The sequence below is a fragment of the Camelus dromedarius genome, chromosome 25, assembly GCF_036321535.1.
Source record: "Camelus dromedarius isolate mCamDro1 chromosome 25, mCamDro1.pat, whole genome shotgun sequence".
Taxonomy (NCBI): domain Eukaryota; kingdom Metazoa; phylum Chordata; class Mammalia; order Artiodactyla; family Camelidae; genus Camelus; species Camelus dromedarius.
The window spans coordinates 11,576,578-11,595,850 of NC_087460.1; the positions used below are offsets into that span (position 1 = coordinate 11,576,578).

Sequence of the window (19,273 nt, forward strand, 5' to 3'; positions counted from 1 at the left end):
CAGAAGCTATTTTGCATTTTAATTAGGACTTGTAGAAAGGTAAAAATTCAATAGCCAAAAATGATGGACGAGATCATTTCAAATAAAGAATAATATGAGCAAGGACCGGAAGGAAATAGCAGAGCGTATTTGTAGGACTGGACGTAACGACTGCAGCAGGAAGAAATGCTAATGGGAGTAAAACAGACAGATTCAATACGAAGCAATAATACAAAGCCGAGAAGTTCAGACCTTTTTTTCATAAGCCAAGGAGAGCTATGAACAGTCCTTTGATCAAAAGTGTAATTCTATAAAAGTTGCCCTAGGAAGGTGACGCTGGTAATTGAGTACAAATACATTTGGGTTCTCGAGGAGCGGAAGAGAATGTTCTAGAAGTTGAGGCAAAGGATTTGTATGCTTCTTAACTGGGTTCAGTGGAACTAGTAAGGAAGAGATGGGTGTAAGTGTATGGAGTCATTGCAAGCATTTATTGAGAGATTACACCGTGAGAACTTTTGAATTTTATCAGTTAATCATCTCAACTCTCCTGAAGTAGGTAACTATTATCTCCATTTTACAGAAGTCGATTAACTTAGCCGTGATGACACGGTGTTTAGTGCTGGGACCTGAACCGCAGACTCACTGACTTCAAACCAGAACACAGAATGTGAGGAGATAGAATTAGATGGGGAAGAGTAGGCACAAATCCCACCTTCAACCAACCCAGTTTTCTGAAGAGTATTATCTTTTCAGCATGATCTGAAGGATGTTTCTTTTACACATTACTCATTGGTCCTGTTTTAGTCTTTCTGTGTTCAATTTATCCTGGGATGAGCCACTTCCCGTTTAACCCACTGAAGCTCTGTTGTTTTATCAGGCGAGAAGTTTCCTGACCAGAAGCCTAAGGTGCAGTTAGTCGTATCGTACGAGGAGACGAAGCTGACCATACTCGTGAAGCACATGAAAAACATTGTGAGTTTATCATATCTAATAAGAAACACGTAAACCCACAATTAGAGATCGCTTTCTTCCTTTAAGCAATTAACGTCAACATTAGTGAGAGGAATGGGGCCAGCCACCAAGTGTAAGTGAGGAACAATGAGCCAATTACAACGTTCTGCCTCAGTATGATTACAATCCTTGGGGTAAAGGCTATAAAATATTTCACAGGGAGAGTCCTAGAGTGAAAATTAGAGTTTATTCAAAATGAAGTAGGTCAGGACAAATCTAGTGAAAAAGCTTTGAAAAAGCACAAATAGCTAGAGTATTAAGAGCCAAAATTTTAAAAGCTGGGTCCCAAGAATTTGCATCTATCTCATCATACTGAGCTAAGTGGAAGATTGACTCATCCCTTTGAATCATGCCAGCACCGTCTGTCTGAAGCCAGGATGCTTCGTGTTTTCCCACAGACTCTCATCATGTGCCCTTGAGTGTATACCCCCAGAACTGTTAGCCTACTCCGATGTAATTGCTCAAGGACATTTCTTGGCCCTCAAAAGGTAGTACTTCTGGGGGCGACAGTGACCCCATCTTTGCATCCCTAGAACCAAGAACATCAAAGATAGTTAGCCTCTAAGGAAAACTAAAAGCTGCTCTCTCACCACAGCCCACTCCTCCCTGACGACGGGTCGAGTGAGAGGCAAGGACAGCAGTTGGGCCGTGTCATTAAGTAAGAGCCCGAGCTTTCTGTGTCACAGGGCAATTGATCGAAGGTCTGAATCTGGGTGCAGTAAACAGGAAAGGGTAGCTCTAAGCCTTAGCTGTTCGCTGGTCCTCCTCTGGTCTAGCGAAATGGGTCCTCCGCCTGGTGAAACTGCCCAGGAGACTCCACTAATGTGGAGAAAGTCAGAAGCACTGTTTTGGCTCTTTCCTTTATGCATGTAAATCTCCAAGGATGCTCTTGGAAGGACTTAAAGGAGCAAATTCTTCTCAACATGACGTGCATCTAGAACACACTAGAACTTAATAAATTTTTGCTCATTGAACAAATATTTGGCATATTTTTGGGGGAAACCATCCTTTACAAATCTAGTTATTAGCCAGATACCCAAGAATGCTTGTTGGTGTTTACAATCAACAATTTTTGTAAGAGCTGGGCAAATATTATTGAATGTGTCTTTGTAGAACTTTTACTCATTTTTAAAATATTTTCAATTGCTTTTGATAAGTTAATCATCTTAAATGAGAACATGAGTTTAAGAAATTCTAGGCTGGGAAATGAAGATTCAACTCAATATTATTACAGCTATATGCATGGTCATGGACTTTAAGCATCTATATAAATGTACGCAATTAAATAATAGACTATTAGAAATAGTGTTAATCATGTTAACATAACTTATATATGTGTATGTTATATAATTGTTCATTGAAAATACTCCTTTTGGAAATGAGTTCATGGATTTATTTCGGTGATGTCATTACTGAAAACATTTTAGATTGTGCCTGTTGACACTGCTTTTCAATGTGGCATATGAACCACCACGTGGTAAATTTGCTGATATTAATAGTCATCAATAACCATGCCTAATATTTGATCAAAAGTGGTATTAACCAGCTTGGTCACCCATTTTATTCACCAAATAAATCCCCAAATTACTTTCGACAGTTTTCAAAAATGCATCTTACACTCAGATGAAGTTGCACTACCAGTAATTGTGTTCAAAACGAATGTGATGCAGGCGTCATGGCAGGGAGTAAGTGAGAAAGAGCAAGAGTTTAAGATTTAGAGCAAGTTATGGACAAATGGAAAATGAGCAGATGAATCCTACGAAACGTTAAAAACCACTTAGGGCCACTGGCGCTGATACACTGTCCCTGCCCTTTGGAAAGAAAGTTGTTAATAAGGAAGTCATGCTTCCTGCTGATTCTGCGCTTTGCCCCAATCTCTTAACATTGCCCTGAAATTCATTCCTGGACCTCTTCTCTTTTTTTATTTCCAGCCCTTTGGCTTTAAATACCACTTACATGTCTTTTTCTTCCATACTTACAATTCTAGCTGGGAAGTCTCCCTAAAACCCAGAGTTATATGGACAACTGATAACTCAACAACTCCAGGAGAAATTCAACAGGCATCGCAAACTTAATAGACATCAAATCAAACTTCTGATTACTGCCCCTCCCACCAACCTGCTTCTTTGGCAGCTTTTCTCATCTCTAAATGGCACCTTCATCCTACTAGTTGCTCAGATTAAAATCCTTAGAGTCCTTTTGACTTCTCTCTCAAACTACATCCGGTTTATCAGCAAATTCTGTCAGTTCAGCCTTCAGAATAAATCCAGAGTCCCATCATGCTTCACCTCCTCTGCTGCCACCCCTCCTTCAAGCCCCCATCATCTCTCACTTGAATTACTGCTAGGGCTTCTCAGCGGGTCTCCCTGCTTCTGCCCTTATTTCTCTTTAGTCTCTTCCTAACCTAGCATCCAGAATATTCTTTTGAGAATAAAAGTCAGATCCTGTCATTCCTCTCTCATAGCCCTCAGGGGAAGGAGTCTCATATCACTTACAGTGAAAGCCAAGTATGGACCCTCTTGGCCTCTCCAACCTCACCTCCTGCCACAAACTCCCTGAATCACTCCACACCAGCGTCAGTGGTTTTCTTCCTGCGCCTTGAATATGGCAAGCATGTTTCTGCCCCAGGACATTTGTTCCTGCTACTCAGTTTACCTGGAAGGCTCTTCCCAGGCCCGTGGCTCAAATTCTCCATGGTTCAATCTCACATGTCTTAAACATGTTTTACTGGCACTTTTTCAGTGAGGTCCTCTCTCACCTCCCATGTGTAAAACTGCAAAACCACCCTTGTTGGTTGGCACTTCCAAACTTCCTTTCCTGTTTTTATTTTCTCCACTGCCCTGAATCACTGCTGCAACCCCAACGGCTAAATCTGGGCCAAGTATATAGAAGGTGCTCAATGAATACTTTGTCAAATGAAAGAATGTTAAATTACTTCTAATGTGGACAACTAAGAACTAAGGTCTTTCTCGTCTTCCAAAATCATCACAACAAAGTTCTCAAGCTTTGCATTTTTCATAGCTTCTTTTAAACGACTGTGGTATTTCTTCTGCTTATCTGAAGGCACAGAAAACATTATAATGTAAGTGACAGGAATAAATCTATCTATAAATTCTCAACATATTTTCTTTGCTCATTTCAAGTTGTAACTAATTCTTATTTATTTCTTAGCCTTTAGTATTTTCACATGCTTGAGTAATCAGACTGAAGAAGTTGTGCTTGATTTTATTTTAATATTGAAATGAATTATTCTGCCTGCAGTTCTGTCTGCTATATTTAATAGTAAGTTTGATGAAAAGAATTGTTTATCTTATATTAAATCTTTGGAGCATTGCTCTAAGAATCTCTTCCCTCCTGTGAATTCACAAGCTAAAACAAAATTGCTAAAATGTTTCCCTTTCAAAGCAGCACAATGTGATTAATCCTAGTGAACAGAGACTGACAAAGTAATGCAGTTATTCAGAAATTTGGCCAAGATTTTTTTAAATAGTATTTCAGTTTCTATAACAGAGAAGCATGGAAGAACTCATTTAGATCATTTAGAGATGTGTTTTAAGATCTTTTTGGTGTTTTCCCATGTGGCCCACTCTAGAATGCTGTCTTCTACCGACTTCTGCAGTGTCTCTCTATGTGTGTCTCTCTGTGCATTGCGATGCCTCTCCTCGTCTTGTGGCTTCCCCTAGTCTTGTGTCATTTCTACAGTTTTCCCGCCCTGCTCCAGAGTAAGAGCATTCCCGAAGGCTCTAAAAGTAAACAAGGATGCCAGACTCCCTTCTGGTACTGAATATGCTCACACCATTCTCTTACACTGTAACAGGACAATAAGTCATTTCAATGAGGAGCACATACTATCAGGGAAAGCAGAATACATCTCAAATGGAGAGCCATTTAATCCTTTCATAAGACACAAAATGGCAGAAAACCATTCCTGTAGGAAAATTAACAGAAGAGATGGAGAAGTAGTCAAACACAGCAGGAAACCAGGCTAAACACACATACACACACACACACACACACACACACACACACACACATTAAAATTTTATCACATTTTATTTTTTATTTCAAAAAAGTCTTACAATTTCAGTATGTATGTGTAGTCTTGTTTTTAAAATACGCATTCCTGGATGCAACTCCCAATGACTTTGATTCTGTAAGTGGGGGTTGAGATTTCTGCATCTGCATTTTACAGGCGTCTCCTGGTCTCATGGATTCCTCTGCTCTTTCGTTTCTAGACTTGTTTTCTTCTCTCCTTCTCCCACATATGAGCGTTTCAGAAGGTTCTCTGACAAGGTGGTCCATGGACCACACTTTGAGAAACAGTTCTCTTGGCCAGTTACCCTATAAATGGCATTGAACATACAACATGAGTGCTGTGCTTAGCACCAAGTGAATTGTGGTGCTAGCTGGAACAGAAGAGACAACGCGTAGATTTGGTGAAGATAGCAAAAGGGGGCTGTGAAAATAAACCATAGATGATGGCATTATCCGACCATAAAAGTAACAATGTTCTACGTATCCCTTTAAAAACTTCTAACTTCTCACTCTGCGTCCATTCTTCTCCTGTGTTGTTTGATCATCCTCACAATCCTTACTCTTAACTCTTTCTCGGTAGATGGCCTATCTCCACTTCACTTAGTTCTTCTGGGGTTTTATCTTCTTCCTTCATTCGGAACATGTTCCTCTGTCACCTCATTTTGCCTAACTTGCTGTATTTCTGTGTATCTGGTAGGTTGATTAGGTTTCCAGACCTTGGGGAAGTGGCCTTCTGGAGGGGATGTCCCTGTGCATCCCGGCAGCACACTCCACTCTCGTCACCAGCAGAGCTGTATGCTCTAGAGGGCCCCCCTATGTAGTCTGTGTCAGTCCTTCTGTTGTGGCAAGCTGCCTACGCTGGGTGGCCTGATGGGCTTGGCTGGCCCCCAGTCCGGCTGGTTCCCAGGTCCTGCCTTGCGATCAAACAGTAGCTGGTTGATGGGAGAGAACTTTCCTGTTCTCAGGTTCTCCATGAAACTTCACCATCTGAACCTTCTCTAAATCTCTTTCTGAGGCCTCCTTGGCTCTTATAAATTTAAACTAGACAATGGACATAGTGGCTTAATAGATGTTGACTTCATCTTTAGCCATTATATGTGAAGATTTTGCAGTATTCAGGGCTTTACCTTGAACTAATTTCCTAAGAAATTTTATTCAGTCTTGAGACTTCAAAGATTATGTGAATTATTCCTAACTTTATATTTCTACTTTTAATATTTCTCTGAACTCAATTTACATATTTTCAACTGCCTCATGGGCATTTCACTCTGATATCTTGCCATCTCCTTTAACTCAACAATTACAGTCTTCTACTTTCCACTAAATCCAGCTCTCACTCTAAACTGCTTATTTCAAAAAATCATTACCCCATCCTCAAGTAACTCCTGATGAAAACTCCTCTATAATTTATTTTCTGTATTTTAACTCATTCCAATACTCTTATATGTAATCATTAACAAGTCTTTTTAGTTTCCTTTTACATTTATTATCAAAATTTGATTCTATATTCTCTGTTAATTCATCTGTGGATTGTTTTGGTTGACTGCTATGATATTCCTTTCCTTGCTTTCTACTTTAATCTATTCTACCTAAAACTCCGTCTTCATAATGTCAATAAAATTTTTAATAGAGTCTTTGTAAATTTAAATTTTCGTAGCCTAACATTTGATACTACATAGTCTAGCTATAACCTGCCTTTTATATCCACCATCCACAATACAAAACTTATATTCTAGATGGTTTTTTACTTGTTGACCAAACATACATCAGTCATTCTAACTGACTGTGTCTTACTTTCTATTTATCTTCTATTTACCTTCCATATCCAACTCAAGTTCCAGGCTTAGCTTAAACCTGTCACCCTTTCTGGAGCTCCTGGACCACTCTTGCTCCTAGTGATCTTTCCTTCTTTGGCTTCCTATTACATTTACTCTATATACCATCCATGTGATATTTACTTCTTTATCTCAGCTCTTGAAACTTTTATCATCTTTCTTCATCCTGTAGTTTCAATTGTATTGAAAATTTACTTATTGTAAAAACTGGGGGAAATATATTTTGTGTATTTTATAATGCTTCATACAATATTATGCCCTTAATACATGTTTGTTAAATAAGTAAATGTTTGCTTAAGTGTATGTCACTATAAAAAAAAAAGCCACAATGCAGAGTAGTTTGATTTAAGCTATATTTATAATTGAATATCTTTTCTCTGTAAATTCTGCTGTCTGTAATACTTGATACTAAACTGAGAATGATCAAGTGATAAATGTTTGATCATCACATCTGTCTCACTTAAGAGTAAAGTTATTTCCTGCTGAGTATTATTGCTCTAAAGATTCAACAGCTCTGGACACTCACTATCTCCCCACTTATAATTTGCACTTAAAATAATTAAATATCTAGGAATAAATTTAACCAAGGAGGTGAAAGACTTGTACACAGAGAGCCATAAGGCATCAAAATAAATTGAAGAAGACAAAAATAAATGGAAAGATATTCCATACTCATGGGTTGGAAGAAATAGCATTGTTAAAATGTCTCTACTACCCAAAGCAATCTACAGATTCAATCAATATTGAATCAATCCCTATCAAGATTCCAATGGCATTTTCCATAGAAACAGAACAAACAATTCTAAACTTTGTGTGGAACCACAAAGGACCCCAGATAGCCAAAGCAATCTTGAGAAAGAAGAACAAATTTATGGCAGATGAGCCAAGAATATACAATAAGGAGAAACAGTCTCTTTAATAAAAGTTGCAGGGAAAACTGGACAGCTACATGCTAAAAACTGACACTGAAGCACTGTCTTATACCATACACCAAAGTTAACTCAAAATGGATTAAAAACTTGAATGTAAGACTTGAAACCATGGAACTCCTAGAAGAAACAGGGAAAAGCCTCCGTGACATTGATCTTGGTGATGATTCTTGGATTTGACACCAGAAGCAAAGGCAACAAAAGCAAAAATAAACAGCTGAGACTGTAGAAGTCTACATAGCTGTACCGCAAAGAAAACCATCAACAAAATGAAAAGGCATGAATGGGAGAACGTATTTACAAATCATGTATCTGGTAAAGGACTAAGGTTCAAAATATACAAAGACCTGATACAACTCAGCGAAAAACCAGATAATCCAAGTAAAAAATGGACAGATGATCTAAAAAGACATTTTTCCAAAGAAAACATCCAGATAGCCAACAGGTACATGAAAACGTGCTTCACATCACTAATCATTAGGAAGATGCTAATGAAAGCCACAATGAAGTATCACTTCGTGTATAGCATGGCTGTCATCAAAAAGACAAGAAATAACATGTTGGCAAGGATGTGGAGAAAAGGGAACCCTTCTGTACTGTTGGTGGGAATGTAAATCAGTAACAGCCACTGTGGGAAATAGTATGGAAGTTCCTCAAAACATTAAAAATAGAACTACCATATGATCCAGCATTTCTACTTCTGAGCACTTACTCAAAGAAAATGAAAATGCTAATTCAGAATGATGTGTGTACCTCCATGTTGATTGCAGCATTATTTGCTATGGCCAAGTCATGGAAGCAACCTAAGTGTTCATCAACGGATGAATGAATGAAGAAAATGTTGTATATCCATACAACAGAATATTATTCAACCAAAACAGAGAAGTAAATCTTGTCATTTGCAGCATCATGGATGGACCTTAAGGGCATTATGTTAAGTGAACTAAGTCAGGCAGAGAAAGGCAGATACCCTCAGAGGTCACCTGTATGTGGAATCTAAACAAAATAAAACTTAGTTCACAGACACAGAGAGCAAACTGGTGGCCGCCAGAGGTGGGGATGGGTGGGTGAAATGGGTAAAGGGAGTCAAAAGGTCTAATCATCATTCCAGCCCTTTACAACTCAGTCCTGATTATCTGATCTAGCATATTGGCCAGAACACTCCAATTATTGATATGTGTACATCATATATCTGTGTCTTTATTTAAATCATGGTAAAACTGTTTAGTTGGACAGGATCAAGGCAAATATTTGAAGTATGTGGGTAAAAAACTCTTAGATTTTATCTCTAAATTACTAGTTTCTGCTTTTTGTAATCCATCTATTCCTCATACTGTCAAATATAACCTCATAAATCTAATCTTCTAGTATTTCTTCTGTTCTTCACAATTCCTCAGTAATCATTAACAAAACATAGTCTTTCTCTCTCATTTGTAGAGTTTTCTCAGCACTTGAGGCTAGAGGCTAAGGGTTAAGAAATGTGAAATCATTTAGAGTGGTTCAGTGCAATTGCAAAAAAAAAAAAATTTAATTACCAGTTAACTCACAAACAGTTCTTCAACATTTGCTATTGAGTAGATTGTGAAAAATAAATGAGGTTTAATGCCTTCCTTGTTACATGTTATTAAGACTGAGAAATGGAAAACCTTTTCAAACTTCACAAGACACTTAGGTGATAAAGTCTGGAATCTTAATTAGAATTCTGGAGTTTTAGAAGCAATTCAGTTCACATGAATTGTGTCAGCAAAGGAATTCTATTTGCTAGCCTGTGACTTCTGTCTAGCTGTTAACTACACCAAGCTGAGGATTAAATTTTTTAAGTATATATATATATATATATATGACAAGATGATCGTGCCAATGAATTTGTTACTGCTTTGCAAGCAGAAACAACTTCGATCACTTTTCTGTGTCCTTTCACAGGCCACCCAAAGTGCTACACACATGGTAGTCTGATTTTTGAGTTGACTTTCTTTCAAAGATGATTGGAAATCACCTATTGATGACAAGAGCTCTATTAGAGGCTTAAATTGGTATGAAATGAAGCAGAAGACAGCCCTAATTAAATTGATGAAGACCTGAAATCATCCCATTCTATATGAAGTAACACACCCAGGAAAATTGGAAAAGACCGTTCCAGCATTTCTTTAACTGAGGCATATAGCAAACCATACTTCACAAGCACCTTTGTTATACTTCTATACTTTTATTCCACATTGTCATTTTATACCATGATGGCTCTTCAGGATGGCTAGCCTGAGTACCAAAGTTGCAATTTGGCAGGCGCATTGATGAGGAAAATGCTTTTTTATTATGTTGCTTTGTTTCTGGCATAGACCTCTGGTTTTGATAGTCCTATCACATCTTAATCATCATCAGTCGATTCCTACCAAAGCCTATATTATCCCATGATTGGAAACATTTAAGTTAAAAAAACTTTGATGGAAAATTCTCATAAATTATTCATCAGGAAGATAATAACCTATTAAATACAATTAAACCTTGAATTAATCTACAGATGTTTCCAAAGTGTCTGGTATTTTTAAACCATGTACCTTCATCACATTCCTGATAAAACTTGATGCAAAAGGTGCTCTTAATTTGAATTTGACAGTTTCCTTTGCATACTTTGTAGTCTATATAGGGTAGTGGTTAAGAACGTAAGTTTTATAGAAAAAGCTCTTTGATAAAATTAAGACAATACTGGTTCAAAGTTTATTTTAAGAGAGCGCTTTAAATAACGTAAATATTCATTATGTGGTAGCTATTATTAATAGGTGTGAAAATTAAATATCTTCCTCATACACTCATATGAAAATACTGCAGGGTTGCTGGCATGCCCTACAATGTGAGATGGCTTTATTTACTTTACAAATGGTTTATATTGTGCTTTGTTTTTAATACCAACATGCTACTGCTTAGTTCTTTCTCAATTTTGACAAATTAACTGTATTTTCAAGGTACTTTTATTCATTCACCATACGAACAACCAAAGTAGCACCGAAAACCATTTGAAATGCTGTGTTGCAGTCTGCGACAAGAAATGGAGGCAGAAAATTGGTATTTTTAATTATTACCAATACTGTTTAGAAGTCAACCTTGTAAATGATGACTTGTTAGTATACATACATTTTAATTTTTATAACTTAAAGTAATGACTAAGCCAAGGATCCCCTATATTTCATCTCCAGTTGAGAAAGAAGTCTTCCACCAGTGAATGCTAAGAATTTCCTAAAGCTTTCATTTCTAATCTTTTCATCTAAAGGGACCCCTTTTTAAACTTAAAAAAAAAATTGATCTCTCAGGTATCATTAAAGTCCTTTTGCTAGCTTTTAGATTTAAATACAAAATAGTTTTTTAAACTACTGTAAATGCAGTAGTGCTTTTAAATATTAAAATTCGGTTAACAAAAGCACCTACATATATTTCAAAAACTAGCAGCAAACATGCATGTGACATATTTATTTCCCCTGCAGGGAGTGCGTGGTGCTTAAGTGGGTGCAGCCCCCTGCCTCCACGCCAGGGTCCCCACAAGGCACTCCTCCAGTTGAAGTGAATGTACCTATTTCTGCTTCTTCCATGTACTCCACGAAGAGGGACATGGATGAGAAAACCTGTAGGAGGCTGAGAGGGGGCACAGGAATGTAGCACAAAAGTATGACTTGAGTTCACACTCCACCATCTGTTAGGCCCCCAAGAAGTTGTCAGGTCATCATGAGCTCCTAGAATGAGATTTAAATAGCCTGCTGTTTTTATTGTCAAGATTTCTAATGAGTTAGAGAAATCCAGAGAGGTGGGGAGGACCATCACAGAAGAGTAAACGAGGCTTCAGGAAAAGAGGACAGCAGTCAGAGCTCACGTCTCCACGTAGAGGGAATGGTGACCACGGAGTCGTTCTGAGACCGAGCACAAGTACTTATGGTACAAGTCGAACCTAGCTCCCATAGGAACGAGATGGGGTAAGAAAGGGGAGTAAGTCTAATTGTCTAACATGATCTGAGAGATGAGATAAAGTCAAAAGTTTTAGAAGTGGGCCATTAGGGTATTGGATATAACAGACAGACCTTGACTCGAGTATTCCTGATGCAGCGACGTGCACGGGAAGAGCAGCTCGGGCAGAGGGGTGCCTTCCAGCAGCTGAACACTCGGGGTGAGCACCTGGGACAGACCTCGGAAACAGCCCCCAGGACACATCCACCTTACCCTGCGGTGGGCTCTGTGCTGCTTGGTATTACAGTAAGAAATACACAATAAGTAAGAGAAACTACACGAATGAAATATTGGGAACTTAGGAAGACTTCTTTTTTTATATTGTATTATAAATAATGACTCAACAAATAGCCATGAAGTACGTTCAGAGAGCTATGCACTATGACTAAATAGCTCGCTCACTCAGTCATTTGGTAACTGTTTATCTAGTACTCACTGTCTGTCAGGTGCTGCGCCACAGACAGGACTTCCAGGAAGGAAGGGAATGCTATGAGAGGAAGCCTTGGCTATGAAAGGGGAGACATGAATAAAGTACGGGAAAGCCCAATCTCAAGTGAGGATTTTAAATTTTTAATTGGAGTCTCAGAAGTATATTGAAAGCTTAGGAAGACGGAAATGAGGGTGAGGGTAGGAGAGTAGTGAGTAAACACTGGAGCAAAGCCTAAAGGAAAGGTGGGGGGAGCGGAGGTGGGTAACAAGACCTGGGTTTTCCTTTTAAGTAATTTCTTATAAGGAAGCTAATACATATATAAAACTATTTTCAAACATAGAAAATAAGTATTTTAACAGAAAATCTAGAATATATAAAATTTGGAGTTAGTATGAGCGACAAAATGAAATTTGGATGACTTCACATCATCTTCTGAGCATAGTAAAAAATATTAGCCAGAATTCTGGAATAAAGTGGGAGTGCTTCTTGACCTCAGCGCACCGTGAATAAAACGTCCTCTGAGCGACACGAGAAAACTTCTTGTTTAGACTAAGCCTCAGACGAAGAACTTTGTGTCCCCAAAGTGCTAAGTCTTTGTAGAGGTCTAAAATGCTACCAGAGTAAAAATCCTAGGGTAAGACAGACAAGTAGGAGTTATTTAATCATTTTAAAGTTTAATTCACATAAACATCAGGGCAAAAGGTGAAATGAGAAGTATTGATGAAGAAAGAGCTAGTGATTTCTTCAGTAAATCAGGTGAGATCTTTAAGGAGCGGGACATAGTGCCAGTCAAAAAAGAAAAAAAAAATGTTGCTAAGACAGCTGATTTGGGGGGGGGTTGGGGGAGAGCAGCAGGAAGGATTCTGTCAAAGACCTGAGAAATCTACGTCTGCATTTGCTGCTGCTGAGCAGACGAAGTGTGCTGCTCAGATCTCCTGCATCCCTGATTTCAATTGTTCTGTTATTCTAAACGCTCCAGGATATTCGAGGGTCTTGTCAAAGACACTAATTGGAAACAGAAACCCAAACCTTTAGTTGCTAAATGCTTGGTGAAGGCTGGTATACAAAATTTTTCTCCCCTCCCTTCTGATTGGGAGTTTATTCCTCAGAAGGGAATCCTTGAATGTTTTGAGAAGTAAACCAACAGGATCAAAGTAGCTTTACAGGAAGGTTAAATACAACAGTGATGATGTACGGGGTGGATGAAGGAATAAAGTGGGAAGACTGGGGCATAAAAAAAGTAATTAAAGCCTAATATAATTAATTAGGGAATAAAAATCTGTGGTGGCAGATGCACCAGGGCAAAAGGGGAGGATATTGATCTTGGCACGTACTTGGATTTGAAGATCGATGACCGGGGAGATGCTGGAGAAAAGAAATAGTATCATTTAATACAAATTAACACATTGGAAAAATCTGTCTTGGAGTGGTGAAAAAGGATAGAAGATAGATTGTGGTTAGAGTTTATATAAAGGTGCCTGTGGAAATATTTACAGGTCGCTAGCCTGAGATGTTAGGAGCGAATTAGAGATTCTTGTTTGGGAGTCATCTACATCAGTGGTTCTCAACTGGGGCCAATTTTGCCCCCCTAGGTGACATTTAGCAATGTCTGGGGACGTTTTTGGTTGTCACAACTGGGAGGATGGTGCTATCTGGTAGGCAGAAGTCAGTGATCCTGTTAAAACATCCTCAGTGCACAGAACAGCCTCCTACAACAAAGAATTATTTGGCCCCAAATGTGAATGGTGCCAAGGCTGAGAAACCCTGCTCACATGTCGTAGTACATTAGGGAGACCTCGTCCAATCAGTGCGCATAATGTATTCTTGTTCAAATTACAGAAAATAAAAATAGTAGCAAACATTTATTCACTCTTACTCTATTTCAGGCACTGTACTCACGTGGTTTATTTTATTTAATCTTTTGAATGCTATGAGATAGGTATCACCTTGATCCCCATTTAACAGGTTAGGAAACTGATCCACTGAAAAGTTCAGATACCTACCAAAAGCCACACAGCTGGCAAACGTGGGGGCGCAGACTGCAGCCAGAAAGTCCATTTCCAGAACCACCACGATGGAGCATACACTGATTATAGGTATGGCATCCTCAAGCCCCGTGGTAGACAAGACAATTACACAGAGCAGAAACACTCTGCTCCCTTAGTTCTTCACACACACACACACACACACACACAAAATCCACTCTCTCAAATATTAATAGCACTGTTTTTCGGTGTCACTGAAGATTCCATTATGCCACTGATACATTTCAGATCTCCTCCTCTTGGGGGAGGTTTTCGAGGCAAAGGCTACCTTGAGCTCCGTCTAACGCAGCAGTTGTTTTGACAGTTGTAGCACTTTGACATGTGGGCGTGTCCAGATATCTTCTATCTAATTTGTAAATAATAATAAAGAGCCAGATTTTCTTAATGACATAATCTTTGCCATGTAATTAGAATGGAATAAAAGTTAGCCCTATAATAATATATATCACATTTCCTTACTTTCCAGTATGCTTTTTGGAATGCCACAGAAAGATGTAAAATTAAAGCTAGTGTCATTGGGGGTGGCACTGGGTGTTCACATGTGACTGTCGCCGTGATTCAGAATATGAAAATATTTGTTGAAAATTACTGATTTAATCGTTAAAATGTATTCGCCAAGATAAGCATTTAATTCCTCAATTTTGACTTTTAAATCATCCTCTTTAAATACAAATTACACAAACATTTCTCATTTTATCAAACTAGATATTCACAGTTTTAGTACAGTTTACTCTCCATTTGGTCCCAAAGATAGAATCCATTTCTTGGAAGTATGGTGATTTCCAGATTTTAAAACAGAGTACTCATTCTTCAAATAACATATTAAGAAATAAAAATATCCGTATTGAAAAGAGTGGAAAAGGAGAGACGTTCTGAAGCCAGATTGGGGAAGCTGAGGGGCAGAAGGGTTGTCAGGACAAACTAGGGAGGGGGTTGGTGTCATTGATTCAACCATGAGTCAGCAGCCTAGGCAATTTGGGGGCTCCGTAGAACACAATTTTAAAAGGATTATCCAATATATTTTAGTGTAATTTAGACCATAAAATCATTAAAACTATCTTAAAATCTTCTAAGTATATTAAAGTTGTAGTTGTAACTGAGATTTTAATTAAATTCTGTTTTTAAATGTGATATAATACACATTTACTTATCATGAAATGCTGCATCATATTTTATTGTGTTAAACGGGAATTTTTTTATTTTCAAGTGGTGTACAGTATCCTGAGGCGCTCAATTCCTGTCTCTGCCCATGGCTTATTTTCATCTCTTGACCATTTCTGTCAAAAATGCAAATTTAGTTTTCATTATAAAAAATGAAAGTAAATTATATTTAATGGGCTTTTAAATGTAGTTCTCTGACACAACATTCAAGATGGATGATTTTCCTCTTTTAAACTGTATTTTGGGATTATTTTTGAGCAATGATGTATTTCTTTTGATTGTTCCCTTATTTTTCTGATAAACAGTGACTATAATAAATCTTGATCCTGCCTTTGGTCTAGATATTTAGTAGCTGTGCATTTGTTTTCTTTGATAGCCACACACATTAATATTTATAACCATTTTCCTCTGCAGCATCTCCCAGATGGCTCGGCGCCCAGTGCACATGCTGAATTTTATCTTTTACCATATCCCAGTGAAGTTCGTAGGAGGAAAACAAAATCTGTTCCAAAATGTACCGACCCCACTTACAATGAAATTGTAAGTATGATTCATCTCTCGTCCAGTTGTTTTGTACTTTTCTTACCATTTTTCAGCTTAGCAACCAAATATGCAAAATCTGCAGTAATTGGCAGCATCAGTCCATAAAGGGAAGACACTTCCCAAAATAGCCACTGTATGCTGATCACTGTTCCTGATGCTGTAGGAACTGGAAACTACAGATACTGCTTTCAAAGCACTTATGAATCAATTTTCAAATTGAGGTTAGCTTCCAGCAAGAGCCCAAGAGTCCATGGCATGCTTTTCGCTTACAAACGTTATCCCCAATTTTATCTTACTTTCTCTAACCTTATTTTTCTTCACCTGGTTTTCCTTACCTGATAACTTTATCATGGTCTAACCATCATATAAAATCTCCTTTGAAAAACTGAAACAAAAAAGCAAGTACAAAATACAAATTAAATCAGAGTTAATTTATATTATATACAGCTCTCTAATTCATTTGTATTATATGATTGAACATCCAATCCTCTGATTCTTTCTGTGGCAAACCCTACATTATTCTCTTGTTTCCATCCTTCCTCATCTCCTCTGACCCTTGCTCAGTTGATTATTTGCTCACCTTTTCTTAAGGCTGTCTCATCCCCTGAATCCTCAACTCAGAAATCTTAAAACAAGACAAACTCCTCAACTCAGCCTTCCTGAAGCATCCAAATTTTCTTTCCCTCACTAACTCCTCCAGACTTTTGCAAAATTAACTCACATTTCCTGCTCTCACTTCGTCACTGTCCTCCTCGCTCTTAATCCTTTGCAGTGTGGATTCTGACCTTGAGTGATGCTGCTTTATTCAAATGGCATCAAGACTCCTAATTGCTCGGTGCAGTGAGCCATGAGGCTCTCCTCTCGCAAACAGTTAGACAGCAGCGCTGTTGGCTGTGCCCTCCTTCTTGACACCTCCCTTCTGCTTCTTGCATTCTACCTTTTCTTAATTCCCTTCTATTTTCTCTAACCACTCCCTCATTTTCCTTCATTGTAATTCGTCTGGAAATATTTATCTGCTGGAGTTCCCTGATGTACCCTCATCTTCTCTTGATATATACACTCAAAATTATCTTATGGATCGACAGATTTTCATTTACCACCTGTATATAGGTTGCATCTGAGTTTATTCCTCAAACCCTGGCTTCTCTCCTAAGCTTTTAACCTATACTTCTGTCTGATTATTAAAGGGCGCTTTCCAGATGTCTCCTAGGCACTTTTAAACTGGGTTTTCCTCCTGTTTGCCATTTCAGAAGATACCTTCTAATGGCATCACCCTCTCCTGCCCCCACGTGTCCAGCCAATCCCCACGTTTGGTCAGTGCTTCTTGTGCATCCACCTGCCTCTTCAGTCCATCACCTCCTCTCCGTCCCGTCGCTACTTCTTTGTTTTAAGGTCTTTGTAACTTTGGCTGTTATAGTAGCCTCCTCTCCACCTCCTATCTTGTGTTTTTCAATTAAATCATTCAAATTTCTATCTAAGTGTCAAAAACTACTCATATTTATTATTCTCCTATTTGACTTTTTTCAAATGTTCCTCATTGCCTACTGGCTAATGTCCAAAAATCCTAAATATGGCATTCACAGCCCTTAAAATTTGACTCAGTGATTTTCCTGAGTTGTCTCTTGGAGCAATACCATCCTTATATACTTTAAATGTTTATTTTGTTTTGAGATAATTGTAGATTCACAAGCAGTTGGAAGAAATAATATACAGAGAATTCAAACACCCTTCACCACTTTCCTGAAGTGGTAACACTGCGCATGACTACTGACAGTATCACAACCAGGAAGTTGACGTTGGTTCAATCCAGTGACCTTATTCAGATTTCATCACTTGTACGTGTGTTCGTGTGTGTGTGTGTGTGTGTGTGTTAGTTCTATGCATTTGTATCACATGTATAGGTCTGTGTGACCACCACCACAGTCGGGATAGAATGTTCCATCACAAGGATTCCTGGTGCCTCCCCTATTATAGCCACACCTGGCACCCCATCCCCAACCCCTGGAAGCTATTAATCTATTCTCTAGCTCTATAATTTTGTCATTTCAAATGTGATATAAATGGAATCATACAATTTGTAACATTTTGAGATTGGCTTTTTTTTCAGTCACCATAATTCCCTAGAGATGCATCCAAGTGGCTGAATGTATCGATAGTCTGTTCATTTTCACTGCTAAGTGGTAGTCATGGCATGGAGGTATGAGAGTTTCTTTAACTGTTTACCCATTACAGAACCTCACGGTTATTTTTAATCTTAGGGCTATTGCAAACAAAACTGCTGTGAACACTGATGTATAGGTTTTGGTGTAAATGTAAGTTGTAATTTCTCTATGGCAAATGCTCAAGATGTAATTACTGGGGTACATGGTAGTGCCATATTTAGTTTTTCAAGAAATTGCCATACTCTTTTTTAATACTGTTTCATACTACCACCTGCAATGTATGTGCATCTTTGCCAGCATTTGGTGTTATCAGTATTTTTAATTTTAGTTCTTTTGAAAGGTATAGAATTATACCTTATTGTAGTTTTGATTTGTATTTATCTAGTAACTCATGATGCTGAATTTCTTTTCACGTGGTTACTTGCCATCTGCATATCCTCTCTGATGAAATGTCTCTTCATATCTTTGCTCATTTTCTAATTAGTTTGCATTTTTACTGTTGACTTTTGAGATTCTTTATATACCATGGATACTAGCCCTTGGTCAGGTATGTGGTTTGCAAATATTTTCTCCAAGTCTATAGCTTGTCTTTTCATCTTTTTCTCAGGGTCTTAACAGAGTAAAAGTTTTTAATTTTGATGAAATCCAATTTCTCAATTTTTTTTCCTTTATAGACTGCATATTTGGTGTCAAGTCTAGGAATACTCCACCTAGCACTAAGTCCTAAAGATTCTTCTCCTGTACTTTTTCTAAATGTTTTACAATTTTACATTTCATATCTAATTTTTGAGTTAATTGTTGAATAAAATGTAAGGTTTAAATTGAGGTTCACTTTTTTTTTTGCCTATGAATGCCAAATAGTCTAGCAGCGTGTTTTGAAAAGGCAGTTCTACATTAAACGTCTTTTGCACCTTTGACACAGATGAGTCAGGAACGTTTGTTTGCTCATGCCCTTCCATTGCCCCCTGCTTTGTCATGTTCTCTGGTCACTTCAGACAGCTTGTCACTGCCTGAATGACCCCTGTGTCCTCTGTGATGAGCGCGTGTAGCCGTTCATCCTCCTGCCCTTCTCGGCCAACCAGAACCTCATCTCGGATACAGACTCTGGACCACTCTCTCCTCCTTACCTCTTACACCACGCTTACCATCTCAT

At 38.2% G+C, this 19,273-nt stretch overlaps 1 protein-coding gene across 1 annotated transcript in view; it reads left to right on the forward strand.

The window, feature by feature from the left end:
* PIK3C2G (phosphatidylinositol-4-phosphate 3-kinase catalytic subunit type 2 gamma) overlaps positions 1-19,273 on the forward strand; it is a 266,488-nt gene that overhangs the window by 240,330 nt on the left and 6,885 nt on the right. The window contains exons 31-32 of the mRNA XM_031444030.2: positions 857-951; positions 15,830-15,955. Of these exons, the coding sequence (XP_031299890.2) occupies positions 857-951; positions 15,830-15,955 (221 nt within the window). The remainder of the gene's footprint in view (positions 1-856; positions 952-15,829; positions 15,956-19,273) is intronic.